The following is a 22,522-nucleotide window of genomic DNA, read 5'->3' on the forward strand; positions in this document are numbered from 1 at the left end:
GGACAACCCAATTTTTCACTGTGGAGTACAAAGGGCACTTGTCGCCTAATGTTAGCACCATGTCACCATGAAGGTCTTTGGCCGACATCCCTTTCAGAAACAAGGACTTCATCACTGCTCTGCTCTCCTTTGCAGTGAAGTCTGCTGCTGACTGCCATGTTGTCTTCAAACCTGCATAACATAAGAATTGCACATGAGAGCATGCCACAAAGTATTGCAAAGATTGAATTTTTTAATGATATAACCTTTATTAATATAGAAACAAATGAAAAGCCGTGGACTTATCAGCACCGTTCATACAATTTGAATATGGAATGTTTATGTATGCCCTATACTTGAAGCTAGGTGAGAATTTAAGTGGGATGTAAAATGGTAATAAATTTTGTTGTCATCAAGCTTTCTCAAAAGCAGACACTTCAGACTGAATAGAATTAACAGATTTTAAGATTGCTGTAACTATTTTATTTGATCTGGCAAAGAACATGAAGATGAAAGTGCTATTGTATCTATATCTGCTAGTTAATGTTCCCAGCCCATGTAATCTCAAGTACACCTGGAAAACAAATACATCACTCTATACAAACTCCAGTCTGTGACTAGTGCAAACATGGCTACAAATGATTAGGACAGGATAGAAAAAAGGAATATTGTGTCTGCATTGTGCCTTCTGACTATGCATGAGCTTCAGAGAAAATCTGGTCCCTAAATATGTCCCTATATGCCCCAGAGTAGCACTCAATTAAATGGAAACTTATTCCCATGGAAGGGGCATCTTACACAGCCTGTTCAACAAGATCAGCACTTGTTTAACTGGCCTTCACACAAGTTGATTCATACTACATGGGGGATAAACTCACATTCACACAAAGGTTCATCCTCTATACAGTTTCGTTGCTTTCGGCAACACATTCCTGATTTACATGGGGTGGGGGGTGGTGAGGTTCGCCGACAACGACTCATGGGAGCACAAAGAATTTGATTGTTTGTTCATTCATCGGCTGATCTGCAGTAGACACACACCGCCCAATTATTGGACAGACGGATGTTCCTTCTTGAACATCAGGCTGTCTAAAAGGGCCATTAGTGGTCATGAAATTCACGTAAATACTGTATATATAAAAGTTTGTCATTCAACATCACCTACCTGTCTAAGAGGCCAGCCATTAAATTAACCCAGGACAACAAGCAAATTAGCCCCCTCGTCATTTTCAGACAATTTTCTACAATGGACACCATAATGGCCTCCATGAGCAATTTTTACATAGAATCTACTGCTGGTGTAAAACATTAGATTACAAAGGTTCATGCAAGACTATTATATAGGGCCTGTATTTACAGATGTGTCTTTATGGAAAAGGCTGTATAATGAGCTTTAGCTGTACTGTTAGTGAATCGGAAGCGTTGGCCGAGCTGGGCCTCATAATCACACCTCCTTCAGGAAGTATCGGATGACTTCCTTTATAATAGAAGGGTTATTCAGCATTTTAAAATTGATGGTCTGCCTTCAGTATAGGCCATCAATATCCGAAAAGTGGGGGTCCGCTGCTTGGGATCTCGGACGATCAGCTGATTAAAAGGGCTGCAGCGTTGGATATCTCTGGTGACTTGGACTTTTCTCCATATGTTACTAATGAATGGCGGTTTGGTGGAAGGACCACACTGAGTAGCACAGAGGACCAGGTGGTGGATGAGGAACGATCTTGCTTCCTCAATGAACTCCTTATTATCACTTATCATATAATAAAACAAATTAAGATTATTATAATTTGTAAAAAAACAAGAACTAACTTAATAGACCCCCAGAGACTCTCTCTCTCTCACACCTAGGTGACCCAGAAGAACAAGAGACTAGAATTGAACATAGACAATAGAGCACAGTAGTATACACTTAACCTTTTCATACAGCAGCTGCCGCCACTAAACAGGAGGACGGTTAAGAAGTAAATGATTAATTTTTCCACCCACATTATTCGGAAGATGTAGTCATTGAAACCAACACACAGGATTATCCATAGAGGATTGAATCTTACAAGAAGAAACATATTCCGGTTAGTCAAATATTTTGATCAAAATATGGTAGATGACGACTATCAAAGAAATAGAATTAAAAGCGTTTCCAAGGGTTACAAAATAATTACTTTTTTCCCAGCACATTGGCCATTTTTAATATACTAGCTCAATCCCATTCAATTAAATGAAGATGAGCAGCAATACTATTCACAGACTATGGCCAATACTGGCACCATTTTAGGGGCAAAAATGCTAATTTCTAATCCTGGACAAGCCAATCACACAGTTTAGCTCAAATCTATTAGTATGGGAAATACCGGAAACTCATCAGAATCTACTGTACTACTGGAGAAAGAACAAGCAACAGGACCCTCAAATATTAAAGGGACTCTGCGTGGTCCTATGAGCCCTATAAGCTAAACTTATGGGCTCATAGCATGGATGAGTATGAGACAGTTCTCCAGACTCTCGTCCCTTCACCTTTGATCCCTAGAACATGGTTTAGAAGTCTCAAATGTAAAGTCATAAGTGTTCAATATCATGACTGAAAACATCAAAAATAGCTCATTCTGAGCAAATTACTCTAAAACATTATGTTCCGGTGATGGGACATTTTTTTCGGTTTTCACCCATCTACTGGATGGGTCAAAACTGATAGATCAATGGGAGTCTGACCACTGGCACCCATGTCCCTTTTATTTTACAGTTCAAGTTGCATTCTCTCATTTCTGCAGTGTAGTGGGGAATGGAGCTGTTGGTCACACATGCGCCGCAGCGACTCCATTCCACCCAATGGCATAGGCAGATAGACTCTCTCTATCTGTCTCATTGAAATCAATGGAGCAGCGTAGCTCTATGCATTTCAGTGGGACAGACAGATAATAGTGCAGGCAGAGTGCTTGGCTATCTGCCTGCACCGTTAAGAGGAATGAAGCCGCTGTTGCGCATGTGACCAACCGCTCCATTCCCTACTACGCTACGGAAATGGGAGACTGTTAATTGAACTGCGAAATAGGAGAGACACAGGTCCCTTATTCTCAGGATTGGTGGGGGTCCCCGCAGTCAGACCTCCACAGACCTATCAGTTTTCACCCAAAACTGAAAAAGATGTCCCATTGCCAGAATATCCCTTTAAGCTAGCCAGTATCAATAAGATTTGTTACAGTTAATTGTGGAGCTTGTAAGAAACAAACATAAAAAGGTTATAAAACATGATATAGGTATACACCCCCTATACAACAAGTGTGAAACTGCAGGATGTACTCACTTGATACAACTACAGAACTTATCAGAGAGGTTTCCTCCTGACTCAAGTGCTGCCTTCCAAGAAAGCGCAGCCAGAGATATTCTAACAGGAAGTCCTTCTGTGAACACAAAATAACAGAAAATGAATACATATTGTGCAACCAGACTCACAGAATGACATAGGACCACATTCTCACCCACGAGTGAAAACTAAGAACACCTACATATTGCAAACCTGCTCCAGATGGCATCGCAACTGTGCAAGCCATACGGTACATCATTGATCACCTACCGCATGGCACTCTGAATTGCTAATCAAGGTCAATATGAAGGCTACTGTAAAAGGAGCCCCTGTGCTTAAAGTAAGTCGAAAAATTTGTAATTCGATCCACAGCTATTGCACATTATTTATGGTATTGGTCTACTTATAAGGACCTTCTGGCTCCAAGGCTTAAATGTGACTGCAACCCCTAAATTATAACCCCGCTTGCAATGGGCATCTGTAAATCAGCTGAAATTAACTGTACACCCCTTCTCAATCAGTTTTTGTACACTAGATGTATGCAAGGTAGACTACAAAATTAGCGATCAAGAAATATGGAAACAAAACACCAAAAAAATGGATTTGTGAAGGAATGGGGTGAAGAAATATCAAACCAACCTATCTTTAGATGTAGTGTTTGGTGATGTGGATAGGGAAGGTGCTTCCATTTCAGTTGCTATCGGGCCCTTACTCCATACTATGTACAACTCGAGATGAGACAGCCTTAACAATGGTTGCAAACAGAGGCGCAACTTGAAGCTCCTGGGCCCAAATGCAAAACCTATAACAAGGTCCCCAACTATAATGCTTTATTCATATATACCTATATGGAGAAGAAAGGCCTTATGGGCCCCCTAAGACTCCTGGATGCGGGTGCAACCGCATCCCCTATAGTTACACCAGTCTTGACAAAGACTACATGCAGTTTTACTCTATGGCCTTTAGTTGAGTAGAAGTCCAAAGCCTGCAAAGAAATGTACCTTTAAGACGTTGCATCTGTCTTTCGCGGGAGAGGTGGACACATGATGGGGTTTATCAATTACTACTATTATATGGGTATTGTTATGCTGATCTAATTTGATTAGAGTTGGAGGCATTATTTATAAAGGCTATAATTTCTCTTTAAATAGAAGCAGGGCACAAGCTGTAACTATGGCAGCCGTGCCAGTCTTACATAATCTGAACAGGCAGCTAGTGTTTTAACAGCTCTTTCAGAATTCCCATTTCCCTGTGTATCTGGAAGTTTAAAGCACAATGGAAGCCTGTTCTGTCAGACAAAAAAGGTAGTGTTTTATAGTAAGCCCCTATATAATTCATGTCCAAAATAGGGACGTAGGGTATTGTCTTTGCTGCCAGTGCGGTCTCACTATTGCCACATGATTGTTTGTTTACCCAGAATTTTTTTTTCGGACTTGCAGAATTTATGTTTGCAACATATTTATTACTTAAAGGGGATGTCTGCTGTACAAAACACTTTCAAATCCCCTATTAGGGAATACTCTGGTAAGTTAATCGAAGGAACAAAGGATCAACGAGGAGCTACAAGCAGGGTCACTTTTTCTGGAGGACCAAATCTGCCCAGAAATGATGCAAGGAAACCCTGGATAGCAAAAAGATCTGTGTGATGCTTCATGGCCCATGTGATGCTACAGGGAAATTTAATATTTGTTGCCAGGTTTCCCTACATTTTCTAGCTAATGTCTTGGGATCTTAGCAGCGAGATCCCTGAGGGGTCCAGAACCCACAACTGCCTTTAGGCTGGATTCACAAACCTCATATTTAGTGACGCTATTAGTATTTTTTTTTATTACTTTAATGGGTAGCCCTAATCAGTGAAGGACAAGCATCTATGTATACACACGGATACAAGGAAGGATGTCAATCACTAATAAGGACCGCCTACTGGACTCCTAAGCTGAGGTTTAAATGTAGAAAATGAATTCTAGCCAGACTCAAAATAAACCTGCCGACAAAGGTATCAAATCAAGAACCTGATAGACTCACAGTATGCGTCCAGCTAGAACGTAAATGGGTTGTATGAAGTTAGAACAAAAGGTTCTGCTTTTTTTCCGGAAACAGCAACACTTAACTGAGTTTGGCATGCTAAAGGACCTTTTATGCAACCTAATATCAAGCATGAATGTTCATCCAAACCTTCATCTGCCCGATTATTGGGCTATGCAAATGAACCAAGAGATAGTCAGCAAATAAGCAAATGCTTGTTCATAGGCTGATCTCATTTAGGGAAGCATAAAAATGCATAATAATGGATGCACATCTCGCCGTGTAAATGGGAAGATGTGTGGTTGAAGAACGGTTTCTGAATAGGGACAATCAATTGTATTAACAAGCATTCATCCCCATACTGCAGATCATCTGCCCATTCAAATATTAATCAGTGCTGACCAACATGCTCATTGTCAGTCAGAACTTGTTATCATGGGCAATGTGCATACGATCTGCCCATATAAAGAGAACCTTTACTCAGTCCCATTTAAGGGAATGCTGCAATACCAGGCACAACCATGGGGCAAAAGTAGTTCCACTTCTGGGAAAACACTTCTTCTAATCTCAAAAACCTCTGAATTGAATTGAAGCTAAAATACTTTGTTACCTATGCCATGTTGCCTTCAAAACAGGACTGATAACAGATCTGCTTTAAAAGAGCTGGCCCTATTTCTAACCATTTTTCTGCAGGAAGCAGACACCTCCATACATTGTGCAGTGGAGCGGTTAGTACTGCAGGCCGAATCCTATTCACTTCAACATGATTCAGCCTGCAGTACCAGCCCAGGGCACCGTGTAATGTATGGAGCTGTCCACTTCCTGCCACAAAACAGCTGGAAGTAGGACAACCCCATTAAACTGGCAATACAGACATTTAGGGAGAGATATTAAGTAATTCTCACAATGGCAACATGTTGGTTAGCCTTCATTAATGATTTGTCCTTCTGTCGTCTCATAAATGACAGTTGAATGAGACCCCAAGGTGAGGTAGGTGTACCAGCAGTGAGACAACTCTATTATAACTCAACCTTTGCTGAAATCTAGACTAGATAAGCATGTGAAATTTCCTCAGGCATTTTAGGTATTTTTGTCTACATGCATAAGCTTGGCAGAGGCTCATGACTCACCGGAAATACCAGGTCAGAAATATAATATTTCCTGCCTTTTTAGAAAAATAAACCAAGATAAAAGAGAAACTATACTCATTGGTTCTACCCTTCTCTACTCCGGTACAGCTGCAGCACCATCATGCTATGCACAGCTGGTGTCAGCAATTGGCTGTAGCAGTCATGTATAAACTGCTGTAAGGTGATGAGCGTGTAATATGAACAAAGCCCAGCAAGGTGGATCGGAGCAGGGGATTAAAGCGGAGTATAGATCTTTTTTAATTTTCTAACATTTGTTGCCTTCAGAAAACCCCTTCAAAGGGTCTTTGAAATATAAGAATCACCATCAACACCATATTAATCCTTCTTCTTTGAACATTTACTATGGAACACTAGAATTAAAAGGGGTTGTCCAGGATCAGAAATCAGTTTTTTGGTCCAATACTTTTATGTAAACAGAGCAATCCCCATATGTAATTTAGTTCGTAAAAGCCCACCACTTATTTTTTGTGCATCCCATTCACAAACTGATTTTCAGACAGTCCTGTTTGGGAGTCATTGGAATAAAATATTTTGTACCAAATCGATATTACTCCATTTAGTAACAGCAATACTTCTTGGATACAAATACAGATAATGTTTTGGACCTAAAGAGTGTTTATACCACATCCAAGTCTCTGGAAACCACACCAAGAGGATAGGTGCCCCATTACCATGTTATAGAGCAGGAGGAGCTGAGCAGATGGTTATATTGTTTGGTGGGGAAATATTCATTTACATCCCCTGCTCAGTCTGATTTTAAAAATCCAGTGGGCGGTCCCATCAATGAATAACAGCTATTTTGTATGTACGGTCATACATAGATAGCTGTCAATCACTGATCGCTCCGCCCATTGGACTGTTCAGCTCAGAATGTGCAGAGGTTTTAATGTACATTAGTACCAGTTTCAGTGGATCTTTCTCTACAAAACTATATATCTGTCTGCCCAGCTCCTCCTGCTCTATAACATGATGCCTGCAGTTTGGACAGTATGTTCAAACTGTGAGATTCCCTTTGGAACTGGATTTGCAACATTTGAAACACTACATGCTAACACTAACTCAGCAGTCTCTTAAACATGACCTAATGACCAAAAGGATACAAACTTTCGATCCTGCTAGGGACCTCTTAGATTGAGTGAACATCACCTCTGCATCAAACAGTCTCTGAATTCACATTTGGTCTGCTTGCTCAAATGGTCTAGAACTCAGGCTCACTCACAGGTGGACAGCTCCTCACTCTGCAGGTTAAAGGGGTTATATTTGGGGGCCTATAGAGACCCCCTATGAGGATTTTATTATTGTTTTTCTTTCCATGTATTTCTACCCATAGACTCCACGTGTTCATCTCCCTTACATATATCCTCCCGTAATGTGGGCTTTAAACAGGATTTTACATAAAGAAACTCCTCTTCCTTCCCGTTTAGTTTCTTTTTTAAACTCCATTAGTTTTCCTATAATGAAGGAACTGGCGTAACTATAGAGGATGCAGGGGATGCGGTTGCACCCGGGCCCAGGAGCCTTAGGGGGCCCATAAGACCTCTCTTCTCCATATAGGGAGCTGAGGATTATGAATAAAGCATTATAGTTGGGGGCCCAGTTGCAGGTTTTGCCTCTACATTAAGTTACGCCTCTACATTAAGGAGTTAAGAGAAGTTGGGCCCCCAACTTTCCCCCAAGATTAACTTTTGCGCCTGGTGCCATGAGCCTTTAGCTACGCCCCCGAATCAAGACATAGACATATCGACAACTCACATTACGATACTAAAGGTTTGCGTAGTCAGGTACATGTTCTTGAACACATGAATATACCTGCACTGGGGAAAAAAAAACAACCCCCCAAGGGGGATTCACTGATTAGCTTACTCATCTAACTCATTCCATTTTTTATGATCCTTCGTGAACAGACTATAACCCTGTAAGTTCCCCGCCCAGTCACAGCCTCCATCCAACCAGGTCTCAGTTATTCCCGCTAGGTTATATCTTTCTTTAGACTTTATTACTTCCAGTTCGTCAACCTTATTGGTCAGGCTTCTAGCATTAGTCGCCATACAGTTTAGAAGGTTTTCGCTTTTTTTTTTGTATTGAATGTATCCCTACTAACTGTTAATTTTAACTGTACTAACCCCTTCCCACAGCTCCATCGACATTCTCATTACTTAGTTCCAGGTCACTGTCTATACTATCTTCTGTTCCAACGCTCTGGTTGCACACCCCCAGTCGTCCCTAGTTTAAATACTCCTGCAACCTTCTAGCCATCTGCTCCTCCAGCACAGCTGCACCCCCCCCCCCTTCCCCATTAAGATGCAGCCCATCCCTATGGTAGAGCCTGTAACCAACAGCAAAGCCAACCCAGTTCACCAGGAATCCAAACCCATCCTTTCTACACCAACTCTGCAGCCACTTGTTTGCCTCCTTAATCTCCCACTGCCTTTTTGGTGTGGCACAGGTAGTATTTCAGAGGATACTACTTTGGAGGTCCTTGCCCTGAGCTTACATCCTAGTTCCCGGAAATCATTTTTAAGGACATTCCACCTACCTCTAACTTTGTCATTGGTGCCAATGTGTACCATGGCTGCTGGATTCTCACCGTCCCACTCAGTAATCAGTCAACCTGATCCGCGATGTGTCGAATTCAAGTGCCAGGAAGACAACACAGCATTTGATGATCCCATCTGATTGAGGCAGATTGCCTTGTCTGTCCCCCTAATAATTGAGTCTTCCACTATTACCCTGCACTCCTACCCAGCGAGTGCCCGCTCAGAGAGCAGAAAACTCCTTTCCATGTTTTCAATAGATCTCAGTATTGCAAGCTGCCCATTTAGATCCATGATCTGGGCTTCCACATGCGCAACACGCTCGCATCTCATAAGCAGTATGCACCCTCCAACAGCTGTTCAAGGACTGCATACATGGCCCAAGATGTACACTGGACGACATTGTCAATCATGGAGCACATTCTAAATGGGGATCGTACAGATTGGATAAAAAGTAATATATGCAAAAGTTCAAATAGATAAGCAGTAAATAAATACAAGGGACTCTTCCCAATTCCCTGACTCTAAAGTCACTAATCCCAAGTCACATACTTAGATCACAGTACATTTTAGAAGACAGTACAAACTTAGAATACAGCATGCACACTCGGCTCGTACGCTCACTTAGGTTTGCTTTATATAGCACTTATCTGTAACACTTCTGCTCCTACTCTCTTAAGAAAGGCTTTTCTAAATATGGCGTCTGCCATCACTTATAACAGACCCCCTTTGTCAATGATGGGGCTAATCACATTAGTAGGACAAGCAGGCACCTTTTCCTACAGCAGCCCCAGTATGTTCAGAGCCCGTGAGCCACATGTCGTAAAAAGGTAAAAACACTCTAAGTGCCTGTTCAAGTCTCTCCTCAGCTGCGCCACCCAAAGGGAGTATGGCTTGAAGCGCTGTAACAGCAGTGCCACAAATTTTTGGGGGGAATGGAAGAGCCATCAAGCTCCTTGACCACCTTACAAGCAGAAAAACAAGGACTATTAAGAATGGAAACAGATCAAGCATAACCTATTATACACAGGCAAATCATTATGAAGGTGGTGCATGGGTGCTACCCTGAATACTGTACATTGCCACGATTTGGATTTTAGCCAGTAGAATGTGAAGGACTTTGTGGTGTGATTATCAGGGCGTTAATATTCTCCACACACCCAGCCTCAACTACCACACAGACTCCTGTTCTAATGAAGGAGATAAGATAGCATCTGTGTATAAAGCTGTACTTGTCCATTAATATATTAAACCAGAGTCTTCACTAATATAGCCTATAAGTCAGTGGTTCCCAAAATGTGGCTCTCTAGATGTAGCAAAACTACAACTTCCATAGGCACTACTTTTCAAAAGCAGAGGCTGTTTAAAGATACCATCAACTCCCATGAGCCTATAACTTTACTTTACGGGATAGAAAATTGTTGTCACAGGAGAAAAACTGAGCATTCACAAATTGCATTGGAGTCAACAGATTGTCCATGCAATGCAGAGGTCCTGGAGAATAAGTTATGCTCTTTATAGCTGGCCTTCTCGCTGGCTAATAGAAAAGGGTCAGAAAAGGGGACTCCATCCTCTATTAACCCTTTGCAATCCAATTTTGGATTCAGGGTTTCCTAGGGGGCTCTCTCTTTCTGCCATTATACAATGGAGCCACCTGCAGGCTAGAGCCAGTACTGCAGTATGTGAGATGCCAGAGAGGCCCCGACAACAAAACAGTTGGCAATATAGAGTAAGAATACCCTGCTGGACATCTTCCGACATCGGAGCTGCACAGGCTTCAATCAGAATGTAGTTAGACGTCAGACAGTGGATTGGAAAGTGTTAAGTCAAAATTCCCTAACATAGTATAATACGGTCTTTATTGGCCTACTAGACGAGCCATCTCTCCAGAAAACAGTGAGTTCACACATAGTTTTCCAAAACACCATGCCAAAAACAATGAAATTTCAGAATAGCACTAAAGTTTTACTGCAATTTTCCTAAAGTCGTGGCCAAATTCTGTGAAGAAACCACCTGACCGCCCATTGATCATTTTCAGCGATCTTCCCATTAACAAATATCAGCCAGTTATACCCTTCTCGTTTTTGATCCAGAGGCTGAAAAAAATCCACTGCAATCATATTCTACTGACACATCTGCAGGGCTTGTTACATTGTATCAGAGGTCTATTTCGTAAGAACTCAACACCTGTATGCACTTGACAAGGTCAGGACCATTTACACATTGCCTGTCCTGACAAACAGCAGGCAGAAATCTTGGAAAACGTGATGAATTGAAACATGAGGTTCTTCAGAAAGTTGCAGAACTGCTCATTATACAATCAAAACTTTTTTTTTTCCTTTTACGTAAAACCACTTTGTACAGTTGCCATAGCAAAAATAAAAATTCTGTAAAACAGTATGAGTCGTATACTGTAGATGAGCTGTATGTACAGTCGTGAGAACCTATTCTTGTACACATCTGTATGTGCTTTGTAGTGTTGCTGCCTGCTGGAGGGGGGCATTGCTCATTTTGGGCGAGTTACAAGTTGAGGAATTTCTAAAGTTTCAATTTTGCCTTTCCTGTGTCCAGAGTCCAGGCCTATCCCAAGAGGAAAAAGGGGGACTGACTGTACACAAGTGGGAGTGAGGAGGGAGAAGGGCTGCTTTGGGCGGTACTCTCCAGTCTGCTGACAGAAGCAATGTGTGATTCACTCTCACACCCACTATGCAATACATTCCTGAGGCTCTGAGCAGTACTGTCTGCAGTGGATCACTCATGTCACTTGTTGATCAGGAAGCCGCACAGTACAGTACATCAGGACCAGCTTGTATTTGGATACCTTAATACTCACAGCTCCCATTGAAGAGAATGATAAGCAAGACCTAAACATCTCCTAAGTACAATTATGGAGAACACCGACGGTGAATCAGTGGTAAGTCCTTCTGGTTGAGCAATGTAATCTAGCGGATACAAGAGAGAGGGAAGGTCCTTAGGCTGCCAAGTTTCTATTATTCATTCATTTCAGGATTTGTCTTGTCTCTATAATATTTGTAATGCAAATATCACTTAACATCCTAGTGGCAAATAAACATGTGATCTGATGCTACTTATACAGGATACAAAATGTAGCAGAGCTAGAGGTGTAGTTTGGCATTTTGTGGCTAGAAGGTTTGCTGTAATAAACAAACATGTAAAGTCAAAAGATGAGGGACTTGGCTCAGTTACATCTGACATTGTGGTCCAGGGCTGGAAGTAGGGCACATAATGCTTAGAGATGATAAGGGTTATGTGGGAAAGGAAGGGACTATCAAGTCAAAAATGTACAGTACATGTATATATAAGGGCAATTTTAAACTTTGTAAAGTCTTGTTAAACTTTGGTAATTGGTTGGAAAGGACTTTAACCCTTTCCAATCCAATTTGTATCCGGGTTTTCCTAGGGGGCTTACTCTTTCTGCCGTTATACAATGGCCTATCTGCTGGCTAAAGCCAGTACTGCATGAGGTGACACGTTGGATAGGCTCCGACAGCAGAGAGGCTGGCAATATACAGGAAGAGAACCCTGGCGGATGTCTTCCAACATCAGAGCTGTACAGCCTTAAATCATAATGTCTTTGGACATCAGACAGTGGATGGGAAAGGGTTAAATGTGAACAATGTGTTAAATAATCTTCTATATAGACATATACAGAAAATATAAGAAGGATCCAATAAGGTCAATAAAAATAAGGTATCTGTCCATTTTATGAGTTTTGGTCATTTAAGGCCTCATACACATGGGCGGATTCGAATTGCGGAATCCGCGTCAAGAATCTGCCTCCAGATTCCGCAGCCATTACCGTCCATAGCATGCTATGGAAAAGGGATTCTTCATGCAGACAAGCTGAAACCAATTGCGGTTTCTATTTGCAGATGGAAAATTGCTGCATGTTGAATTTTTGCACAGATTTCGCATGGATGGTTTCCATTGCAGTCAATGGAAGCAGTCTGATCCATGGCCCTTCTGCAATGGACATTGCAAAAAGGTCACAGATTTCGTGTTATCGCAAGGTGATGACGCGGTAAAAGCAGGAGTTTAAAGAAAAAAATCTGTACTGAACATGTCCGACGGGGAGCCATGCATCCGTGCAGAGAAGCTGGAGAATGACAGGTACGCAGGGTCACTGGCCGTGGTCAGGGCCACATTCCATGCAGGATTCCACAGCCGGAATCTGGATGTGCCGTGTGCATGTACCCTAAGGGTGTAAAGGCTCTTGCACACAAACTTTTTTTTTTAAAGCAGATTTTTCACGCGTAATAAACTTTCAATTGTGCCTCTTACAAGCAGCGCGCAAAATGCATGCCCAAAACACGATATCGCATGCACCATCTTGGCGTGTAGCACGCGCACACACATGCACACGCCATGATAGTGTATTAGGAATGTCAGCATGCAGCAGTTTACACATTGCTTACTCGGCGTGCAGGTAAAAAACACTTGTGTTAGAGCCCTAGAGCAAGAATGTCCTGTGCATCTAACAAACTGTACAGACCGGCAGTTGTAAGCAAACATAGCTGCGACTCCATCAGTATTTAGGGTAAGTTTAGTATAATTTATTTACGCTTTTGAGCCCCTTTAAAAACTTGAGGCCCACTACAATATGCTTTAGTATTGGTCAGATTATAATACCTACAAGAGGAGGAACTGTACTTTGACTTCCACTACCGTAGCCCCATCCAGGTCTTACATCATTGTACCTGATGCAGTATTATACATGATCTACGCAGCACTGTTATTTTGGTCTTGCTTATGTGTTCACTGTATGGCACTGCTCTGAAGACACACTATGGCAGTATCATTCATGTACTACGTGGCACTGTAATTAGGTTGCATTATAGCACTATTACTCTTCGTTTCCATACGTTCAATGATAAAATTGCATGCCAGTGGGGCTCCTCAAACCTTGTTCCAGCTCTGCTTTATATTTCATTGCTATTATTACTATTACCTTTAATTTAAAAAATTTAATAAGCCCCTTTAATTTGGCCATGCAAATGAGATTACATAACTACAGGATGTCTCCCATCAATGGACAAGGTTGAAGCACTGGCTACCTGATACTTTGTTTCTTCCACAACAAGCAACACCAGACAAAGGCTTATTACTGTTCCTCCATAAAAAATAGCATGCCCCTTCATGTATGCTTAAAGAATAACTGCACTTTCAACTAACTTGACATTTTAAGAGACGTATCAAAAGTATTGATCAGTGAGGGTCCTGCTGCTAGGACCCCCACTGATTGCTAGACTGAGGGGGTTGCAGCACTCACGTGAGCCCAGAGTCACCTAGGCTTTCTTCTCCGCTTTTCGGCTTCTTCTGGCAGCTGAAGACAGCTCCATAGTGATGTATAGCGCTTTTATAGTCATGTATGCCGGCCAGGTATTCTTTAAGCTAGCGGTTAACGGATTCATGATTTATCTCTATGGCTAGCTAAGTAGCAAGTAGGTAGATTTGGCATTCAGGAGGATGTAAGCTCCTGTAAAAGCTGTTATGACGCCAATACTTGTGGTCACCCAGTTTTCTCAGGAACAGAGTGGTGTTGCAAGACATTTGAATGCTCGCTTTTGTGTTTCCATGCAAGTAAGAAACAACTGAACAAAATATTTGAAGAGGAGTTGTTAGAAGGGTCCATAAAACGTCAAGTTCATAAAAAGTAAGTCCGTTTGGGTGTCCTGCTACTGGGATCGTCAGCGACCATTCAGATATCCTGCAACGCTATTACAGGAAAAAAGATGCATTCATGGAGCTCATTGTAATCAATGGACTGTCCATGTAATGCCGGGTCCTCCAACAATGGCAATTTCGAGATTGGCAATTTTCTTTTGTTATATGTGGATAAAAGTTCTGATCTTGAACACTAAAGAAGTGTCCACATGTGGATTACAGTGCAGCTTGGTATGTGTGCTCTGTTTGGTGTATTCACAACTAGCTATTAAGTCTGTGACGTTCCAGAGCAATGAGCAAGAAGAAGAGATGGAAAAAAGTTGGACTCTAAAAGCTTAAGAAGCTTTAAAAATTCTTGCGGTCCAACCTGGGAGGCAGCTAGTTGTTCTTCCCCATGATTCACATTTCCATTTGACAAATGAGGAGCCAAGTTAAAAAAAAGCTGGACTACTTTGTGCAAGTCTTATAATTATGGAAGTACAACTTTATATCAGGGGCACAGATGGTAGGGCTACGTATGCACCCTGGATAGAGGTGCCGAGGGAAGGGAGAAGGAAGGGGGCAACATGGCATCGTCTTGCCTAGGGTATGTAGATACACAGCTAGAGCAGTAACTCTGATCTTTGCCCCAGGTAAGGAAAGTCTAGCTATTATCTTTAAAAGAATGATAAACAATGACCCCCACCATTATGACCCTGCCAGTCTAAGTATTGGTCTTCAGGAGTCCGAATCCAGAGAAAAGCAGAATTGTCTGGTCAACTAAGATAAAACTAAATGCTCACTTCACATGCAAAAGTTTGTATCTCAGGCTAGTTCACATCAGCAGCTAGCTTGTTCTGTTCTTCCACTCCATCCTAGGAATCAAACATTAATACAGAGAATGCTGGATGCAGCATATTAACTATAATGGGGTCCGGACGGCTTTCAGCATGTGGGCAGAAACTTTCCCGGATGAAATAGTGCAGCGTGCTGTGCTCCAAATACAGCTTTAGAAATAGATGAAGAACACCTAAAGGTCCATTTACACAAGACTATCATTGCTCAAAATCCATTCCAACTAATTAAATTGAGCTGTGTAAATGCAAAAAAATAGTTTACTAATTGTTCACTTCTTGTTCTCCCTGACTTTCAGTCAACATAAAAAACGTCACTGGATTGCGGAATTCTCACTTAATGTAAACTCTCTCAGTGCTTCACATAGAAGGTCGAGTGCTGAGTGAGAAACCAGGGATCCAGCGGTGAACTCCGCCTGTCTAAACACACTACACGAGCGCTTACGACCTTAGAGGTGATGTTAGCGATTGTGCAGTCGTCTAAACAACTCTCGTCCCATCTAAATGGGACGTTACTCCAAGGCTGGTCTCACAGGACCAGTTCTGAATTGCGGATTCTGTAAGTGTATGATCCGCGGTTCAATCAAATGCATTGAATTACGCAGTTCCGCTCACATTAGCGTGTCTGAATCGCATAATCCGCAAGTGGAGAATAGAATGCAGCCTGTTCTATTTTACCCCCGATATCCATGTCACAGAGCCCATTGTTCTCTATGGTCGTGGATATACATTGCACATGGGCTGCCTTAGCGCTAAGCGACAACGTGGGGAAAATAAAAAAAATCTACTGCGCATGACAGTCTACATGAGTACGCGGTCATACACCGTACAATTATTGCCGCCATATGTGACCATCTGCAGGGTCATGGTCGGGCTCTAGGCTGGAGTCTGCTGCAAGCGGATTTTGCTCAAGGCCTTGTGAGTCTGACCTAAGTGAATGCACACAAACTAGTTGTATTTACACTTTAAATAGTTTTTTAGAACACCTAATTAACATACTGTAGCTGTGGTATCAAATACTAGATGCAATCTAAAGCTTATCAATTCATGCTTCAGGTCCCAACAATGCAAAACAGCCATGGTTAATGGAGAAAAAACAGAAGTGTTATGTAAAGGGGGCCTTTTACATTAAAAGACAAAGCACCAATAAGGAGCACTGTCTACCTTGAGACTAGCTGATTCAGACTCTATTAGTTGACGAACTCATCCGTTCTTCATAGAGCTTCAACTTTTTTTGGGAGCACACTCCCCAATGACAAGGGGAGATGTGCTGTTGACTATGAAAACTTTTTTGTGCCATATAAAAAATACAATCACCCAACAAATGAGCGATAGGACAGATAGAGAAGTTATAAACCACACCTTCACATAAATACATGCAGCAATTTTAATTTGTATCCCCAGCTTCTAATGTTCCATTTTGAGTGTTCTCCTTTAAATGGAGGCGCAAAACACAAGCAGATGCAGAAAACAGAAAAGTCTTTACTTATTCTTTCACTGAACTGATACATCAAGCTCAGTGGTTTTGAGTCACACAATGGGTACAAAGCTTGGGGGTTTCAACTCAGTAGGTGGCACAATAGCTTGAACATTACAGAACTTTCTAGAACAAAAATAAACAGCCACAAACACCACCTTTTATGGTAATTGTTAGGCTTGGTTCATGCCTATCATTTCTGTTTGCATACTCTAAAACAGTATTAAAATGGAAGCCATGAGAGAACCATTGATGGTAATGAGGCAAACAGAGACCAAAGATACAAACTTTGATCTCTATTTGATATGATTTCCATTTATTTCGGTGGAGAGAATAATGTAATCTCCATTTGCCTCAGTACATACAATAGTTTTATCATAGTTTGCATTTGAACATAGTTTTGGGGTGCTAAACGTAGTGAGCCCAGTATTACTCTATAAAAGTCTCCAGGATCACACAAAGAACAATGCTTGGTTCTCAGTGCCGAAAGGTCCTCTAACCACAACTGGCACCAGGATAACCCTAAACAGCGCCACACTGGTTAACAGTTACTACCCAATAGGGCCTACCTTCTAGTCACCACCTACAGACTGTCCCTCCATACTGTTACGGCATGTGGACACACTGTTACCATGCGGCGGTTGCTGGTCCTCCCGCGGCGGTGGTGTGCGGGGTCCCGCGGGCGGGGTGCATCCCCTAGCTTGCTGTCCTGCTGCCGGGGGTGTGGGTGCCTGGCCAGTGTGGTGCTGGTGGCGCGCGGCACCATGCGGGCGCGCACCTGTGAGTACAGCTGCGGTGCACAAGCTCCTTTTTATTATGTTCTGTTGGGAGTTGGCCGTCTCCCTCTCTTCACCCCTGGGTGGAGGCTTTTGCTTAAAGGTCGGGCAGAAACTTGCAATCACGGCCAGTTATTGGTTTCCCTCAGTGTGCTAGCTAGTCTGCCTCTGTTGGTCTCCTACCTCTGTCATCTTGTCTGCTATACTCTGCTATTGTCCAGGTTTTTTTCATCTGCCTCAGTTCTGCTTAGTATTGTTCGTGTTGCTTATTTACATCTGCCTTTTCTGTCGGTATTCTACCCTTTCCATCCAGGTATGCCAGCGTCCCTTTTCGGTCCCTAGTGAGAGTAGGGACCGCCGCCCAGTTGCCCACCTGGGGTTAGCCAGGAGTGGAGGCAAGCAGGCAGGGACGGGGGTTGTGAGCGAGATCTAGGGCACCCAAGCTGCCGTATTAAGGGTAGTATACCGTAACACCCACTGTGCCAAGTAACTGGTTTGGCTTTGGGCTAGACCTGAGGGAGTTATCCAAATGGTTCCCCCGGTATTCACCCTTTAACCTCTGTACAGAGATCTGGACTCTGCTGCAGGGAACTGAACAGGCCGCTGCCTCCTGGAATAGTCCCGTTATAGAGTACGGCTGACCCACGGGGATCGGCGACACTGATGCAACGCACCACATGACAGGCCAAAGCATAGGGTCTTGATACAGACCTTATGTCGGAGCAGGCGGGGTATAACACAATCTGGGTCACTAGTGTGAGAGTCGACGCAGGCAGGATTCAGGCGTCACGATTCAAAGAGTCAGAGCAGGCAGAGTTCAGGCAAGTCCGGTAAACAGATCCAAGGTCGGTACATGGTAGAACAATATCAGAATGGCTTTCTAGGAACAGGAAACAAACAGCACCAATACTCTGGCAAGGAGGAAGTTCCCAGCCCAGCTCAAATAGGAGAGTAATCGCCTATTAACCCTGCAGCTGGGCTGAGAGCATGGAGAATAGTTAACACCTGCAGGGCTGATGAAAAGCACACAGCACTGCGGAGAATTAACTTCAGCAGTTCTGATAGAAAGTAAAAGAGTTATTCAAGCAGGAGGGGCATGTCGATGTCTACGTCCGTCTGCAATAGCAGGAGGGCGGCAGACCCGGGCAGCTGGCCTAACATGTACAGACACCACTTGGCCCACACTCCCACAGGTCAACTCACCAGATAAAAAAAAAAATCAGGCCTCAGGACACCCACTTAAGTGACTAATAAGACACCAGCACTGTTTTAGATCCTAGCAACCGCTCTCTCTAGGTTCAGGCGTAGCTCCTAAAAACTCAATTTTGGCACTCTTCTGCCCAACAGCTCCTTCGGTCCTCCTCAACGGATGACGTGTTCAGCCCCGTGGAGCTAGCTATCTCCGTAGCTAAGACTCTTCAGCCTTACAAAAGAAAAAAAGTGTCACTAACAAATCAGTCCTCTTTTCTGTGACATTTCACATGGCTTGACAAGCCCCTTGAAGTATGCACCTCCAACAATCATTAGGTCACTCCACTTGATTTAATGGCCTAATGTGACTTCACTCTCACAGTCCATCATTTCATCTCCCACTCATCTAGAGTAATGTAGACGGGATCTGGCCAATTCACTATGCTCCGGTCAAACTCCAGCTCATAAGTCATCACACATGGGATAAACCATACACAACCAATGGCACCAAGATAAAACTCTATCTCCCCAATTCCCAGTCTCTGTCACACTCTAAAATGGCTAAATCTGGGCCCAATTCACCCTCACCAGTGAAGGTGGCTTCCTAAAGTCATCATGTAGCTTCCATCACACATTGCACATACTTCCTGCTAGCAGCTCAATATATTAGGCACGGCATCTCAGGAGCCTGTAGAGGCAGCAGTAATAATTGCAAGTACACAATACATACATGGAATTTCATGCAAACAATGAGTACATACACACAGTCCCATTAATAAGGAGCAGTAGGGCTTATAACCCCCCCCCCCCTTTCTCCTCCCACCCAACATGCATGCCCCACCTCTAGCACCTGCACCTAAGAGCATTTTGATAAACCCTTGAGGATTATATCCTTCAACTCATAAGGACCATAAATCCATCAATAAAGAATCGATAGCCTGGAGATACAGGTTTTATTTCCCTGGGGTTTAATACGTTGCGGTATTACAGATATATTGTGAACAATGCACTTTCAGCCGAGCTAGGGTGGGGCTCACATACTTAACAGCATATTAGTCAGCATGAACAAACACTAAGTATATCTCCTGAGGAATGACCCACAGACATTAACTTCCTATGTAGATCTATTGTCATCCGCTGGATTTCCTCCATGAGTCAGCAGCAGGCTGCATAGTCTTTATATATATTACAATGTGGTGGTTGCATGGATGTACTGTACAGCAGGGTTCCCCAACTCCAGTCCTCAGGGACCACCAACAGGTCATGTTTTCAGGATTTCCTCAGTATCGCGCAGGTGATGTAATTATCATCAGTGCCTCAGACATTGCCACAGGTGTTTTTAGCATAGGATATCCTGAAAACATGAGCTGGTGGTGGTCCCTGAGGACTGGAGTTGGGGACCCCTGCTGTACAGTATCTAATATTGCATGCAAATAGAAAATTTTCAGATTGCACCATTCATCTAAGTGGGGGCCCTGGGGTAATTTAGGGCATTTATAAAACCTGTTATTGCAAAGGGTTCTCTATAATAAGACATGTAATAAATATTTAACAGGTCCTGTAAAGCTGTCATGTGGGCTTCTAATGTAGCCAGGTATACAGGATGTCACTGATGATGTCCCTGCCAGCCTCCTATTAGCTGCAGCAGTCATGCGGGTAAACAACCTATGTGACTGCTGCAGCCCAATGTAAATTAAGATCGAAGCAGCACACAACAGGAGGTAAATATTTCTCTACAGGCAATGTGTCCCCCACCCCACTCCGACCTATGAAACTAGTTTGGATGGCACATACTTATATCATACAGATGCAGACGAGAGTGGCGGGGGGGGGGGGGGGGGGGGAATCAAGAGTGGTGTCCCCCCCTCACCTCTGCATCTGTATGTTATAAGCATGTGCCATCCAAACCAGTTTCATTCATTAGCCTGACAGGGAGGGGGATATCCCAAAAGCTCGCTATAACATCATGTATCTTTCCTGGCCATTAAAAGGTATCAGCTCTACAAGATAACTTGGTTTCTCTCACGGAGAACAATCACACTTTACTCTACTGGCTAACACGGTACCAAACCTTTTTTTCATACTATGTCACAGGGTTTTTGGAAAGCCCCTTTAACTATATCTACTGTATATCATGCAGTAATCACATCCATAAATGAGATCGTTTTACATAGACACGAGAAATCTACAAGGGCAAATAACGGTTTAAGGTTGATTCACACTCGCGTTTAATCTCCATTTTGGCTGTTTCTCTGTTCCGTTTTTTGAGCAAAGAGATGGATCTGTTTTACCACCAAATAGCACAGTTTGCAGCGCTGTTTATTCTATTTACAAAACTGACCCATAATGGAACAGAAGCAAGTGGAAAGCTTTCCATTTGCTTTCTGGTTTTTAAGAGTCCCATTGAAATCAATGGTGGTAAAAACTGATCTATTTCATTCTGTCTCTCTGCTCCAAAAAACAGAGCAGAGACACTAAAAACCAAACTGGAGATTAAACACTAGTGTGAATTCACCCCAAGAACCAGATCACATAGCAGTTTATTTGCTGCAATATTTTAATGCAGGGGCCATACTGTATGTAGTGAAGATGGGAATGAGGAGGTAAGTGGTGGTTGCTCTTGTGATGGGCAGACTGGGGTACTGTAGGCACTAAATGGACACCATAATGCATATCTGTGCAAAGTAGGGAACTATGTAGACATCATTTGGCACTATCTGGACATGTTTTATCTATTTGGATTCTTTTTGGCCAATATATCTGTCATGGATGGTAGAGGGGGCCCCAAACCGATCCTTCCTCTATCACCAATTTGTCACAGATCAACAGTTCCGAGTGCCTCACTGCTATGACTACGTGTCACTACCAATCCTCGATTGATCACTCTAGCAAGATTGCGAGTGTGGAGTCGCCAGACTACAGGTGGATTTGTAACCAGCTTTCACAGGGTCCTACCACATGCAGACCAAAAGCACAAATGACCCCTTGATCTGGCCTAACGCACTCCAGCACTCTATGATGCCACGCACAAACACACACGCTGCCACCACCAGCTGACTTATAAACACAATCTTTGGAACATTTGAAAACGGACAAGGCTAGATTAGTAAATTGCAGATTTATTCTAAAAAACTAGCAGTGCAAAATATATATATACACACACACACACACACACACACACGAAGGATATGCAAAAAGGCATTATACAGGGGTATACAGGTATACACAACAAGACAGTATTATTTTAAAATAAAACAAGAATAAACAAAGAATACCAGATTTGGGATATCCAGCCCAAGGTTCTGGTTGGCGAAGTTCCTAGAAACCTAGCGGGACAGTCCATATGCTGCAGCATACCTCCATGGTCTGGCAACAGGGGCCTGTGGAGCCCCGAATTATAAAGGATCCCTCAGAACACTCCTTCCCTACCCCCTTTGATGTAATTCAGGAGGTTGAGGTGGGGTTATGCATCCCTTGTTGAAAAATCATAATTCTCCATTTTCCCCATATCTTGGCGGGAGGACGGCCAATTGGGAATATAGGCCTAGCATATTTCTGGTCATGATTTTATCT

At 42.8% G+C, this 22,522-nt stretch overlaps 1 protein-coding gene across 4 annotated transcripts in view; it reads left to right on the forward strand.

Annotated features, from left to right (window-relative positions):
- Window positions 1-11,682: 11,682 nt before the first annotated feature.
- The window catches only part of INF2 (inverted formin 2), a 79,051-nt gene continuing 68,211 nt past the window's right edge, over window positions 11,683-22,522 (forward strand). Inside the window, exon 1 of one of the 4 annotated variants that reach the window (XM_066608147.1) lies at window positions 11,683-11,901. In XM_066608147.1, the coding sequence (XP_066464244.1) occupies window positions 11,875-11,901 (27 nt within the window). In that variant the 5' untranslated portion in view covers window positions 11,683-11,874. The remainder of the gene's footprint in view (window positions 11,902-22,522) is intronic. The other 3 variants (XM_066608145.1, XM_066608144.1, XM_066608146.1) reach the window with 3 other exon arrangements.

Source organism: Eleutherodactylus coqui, chromosome 6 (genome assembly GCF_035609145.1).
Source record: "Eleutherodactylus coqui strain aEleCoq1 chromosome 6, aEleCoq1.hap1, whole genome shotgun sequence".
Lineage (NCBI taxonomy): Eukaryota > Metazoa > Chordata > Amphibia > Anura > Eleutherodactylidae > Eleutherodactylus > Eleutherodactylus coqui.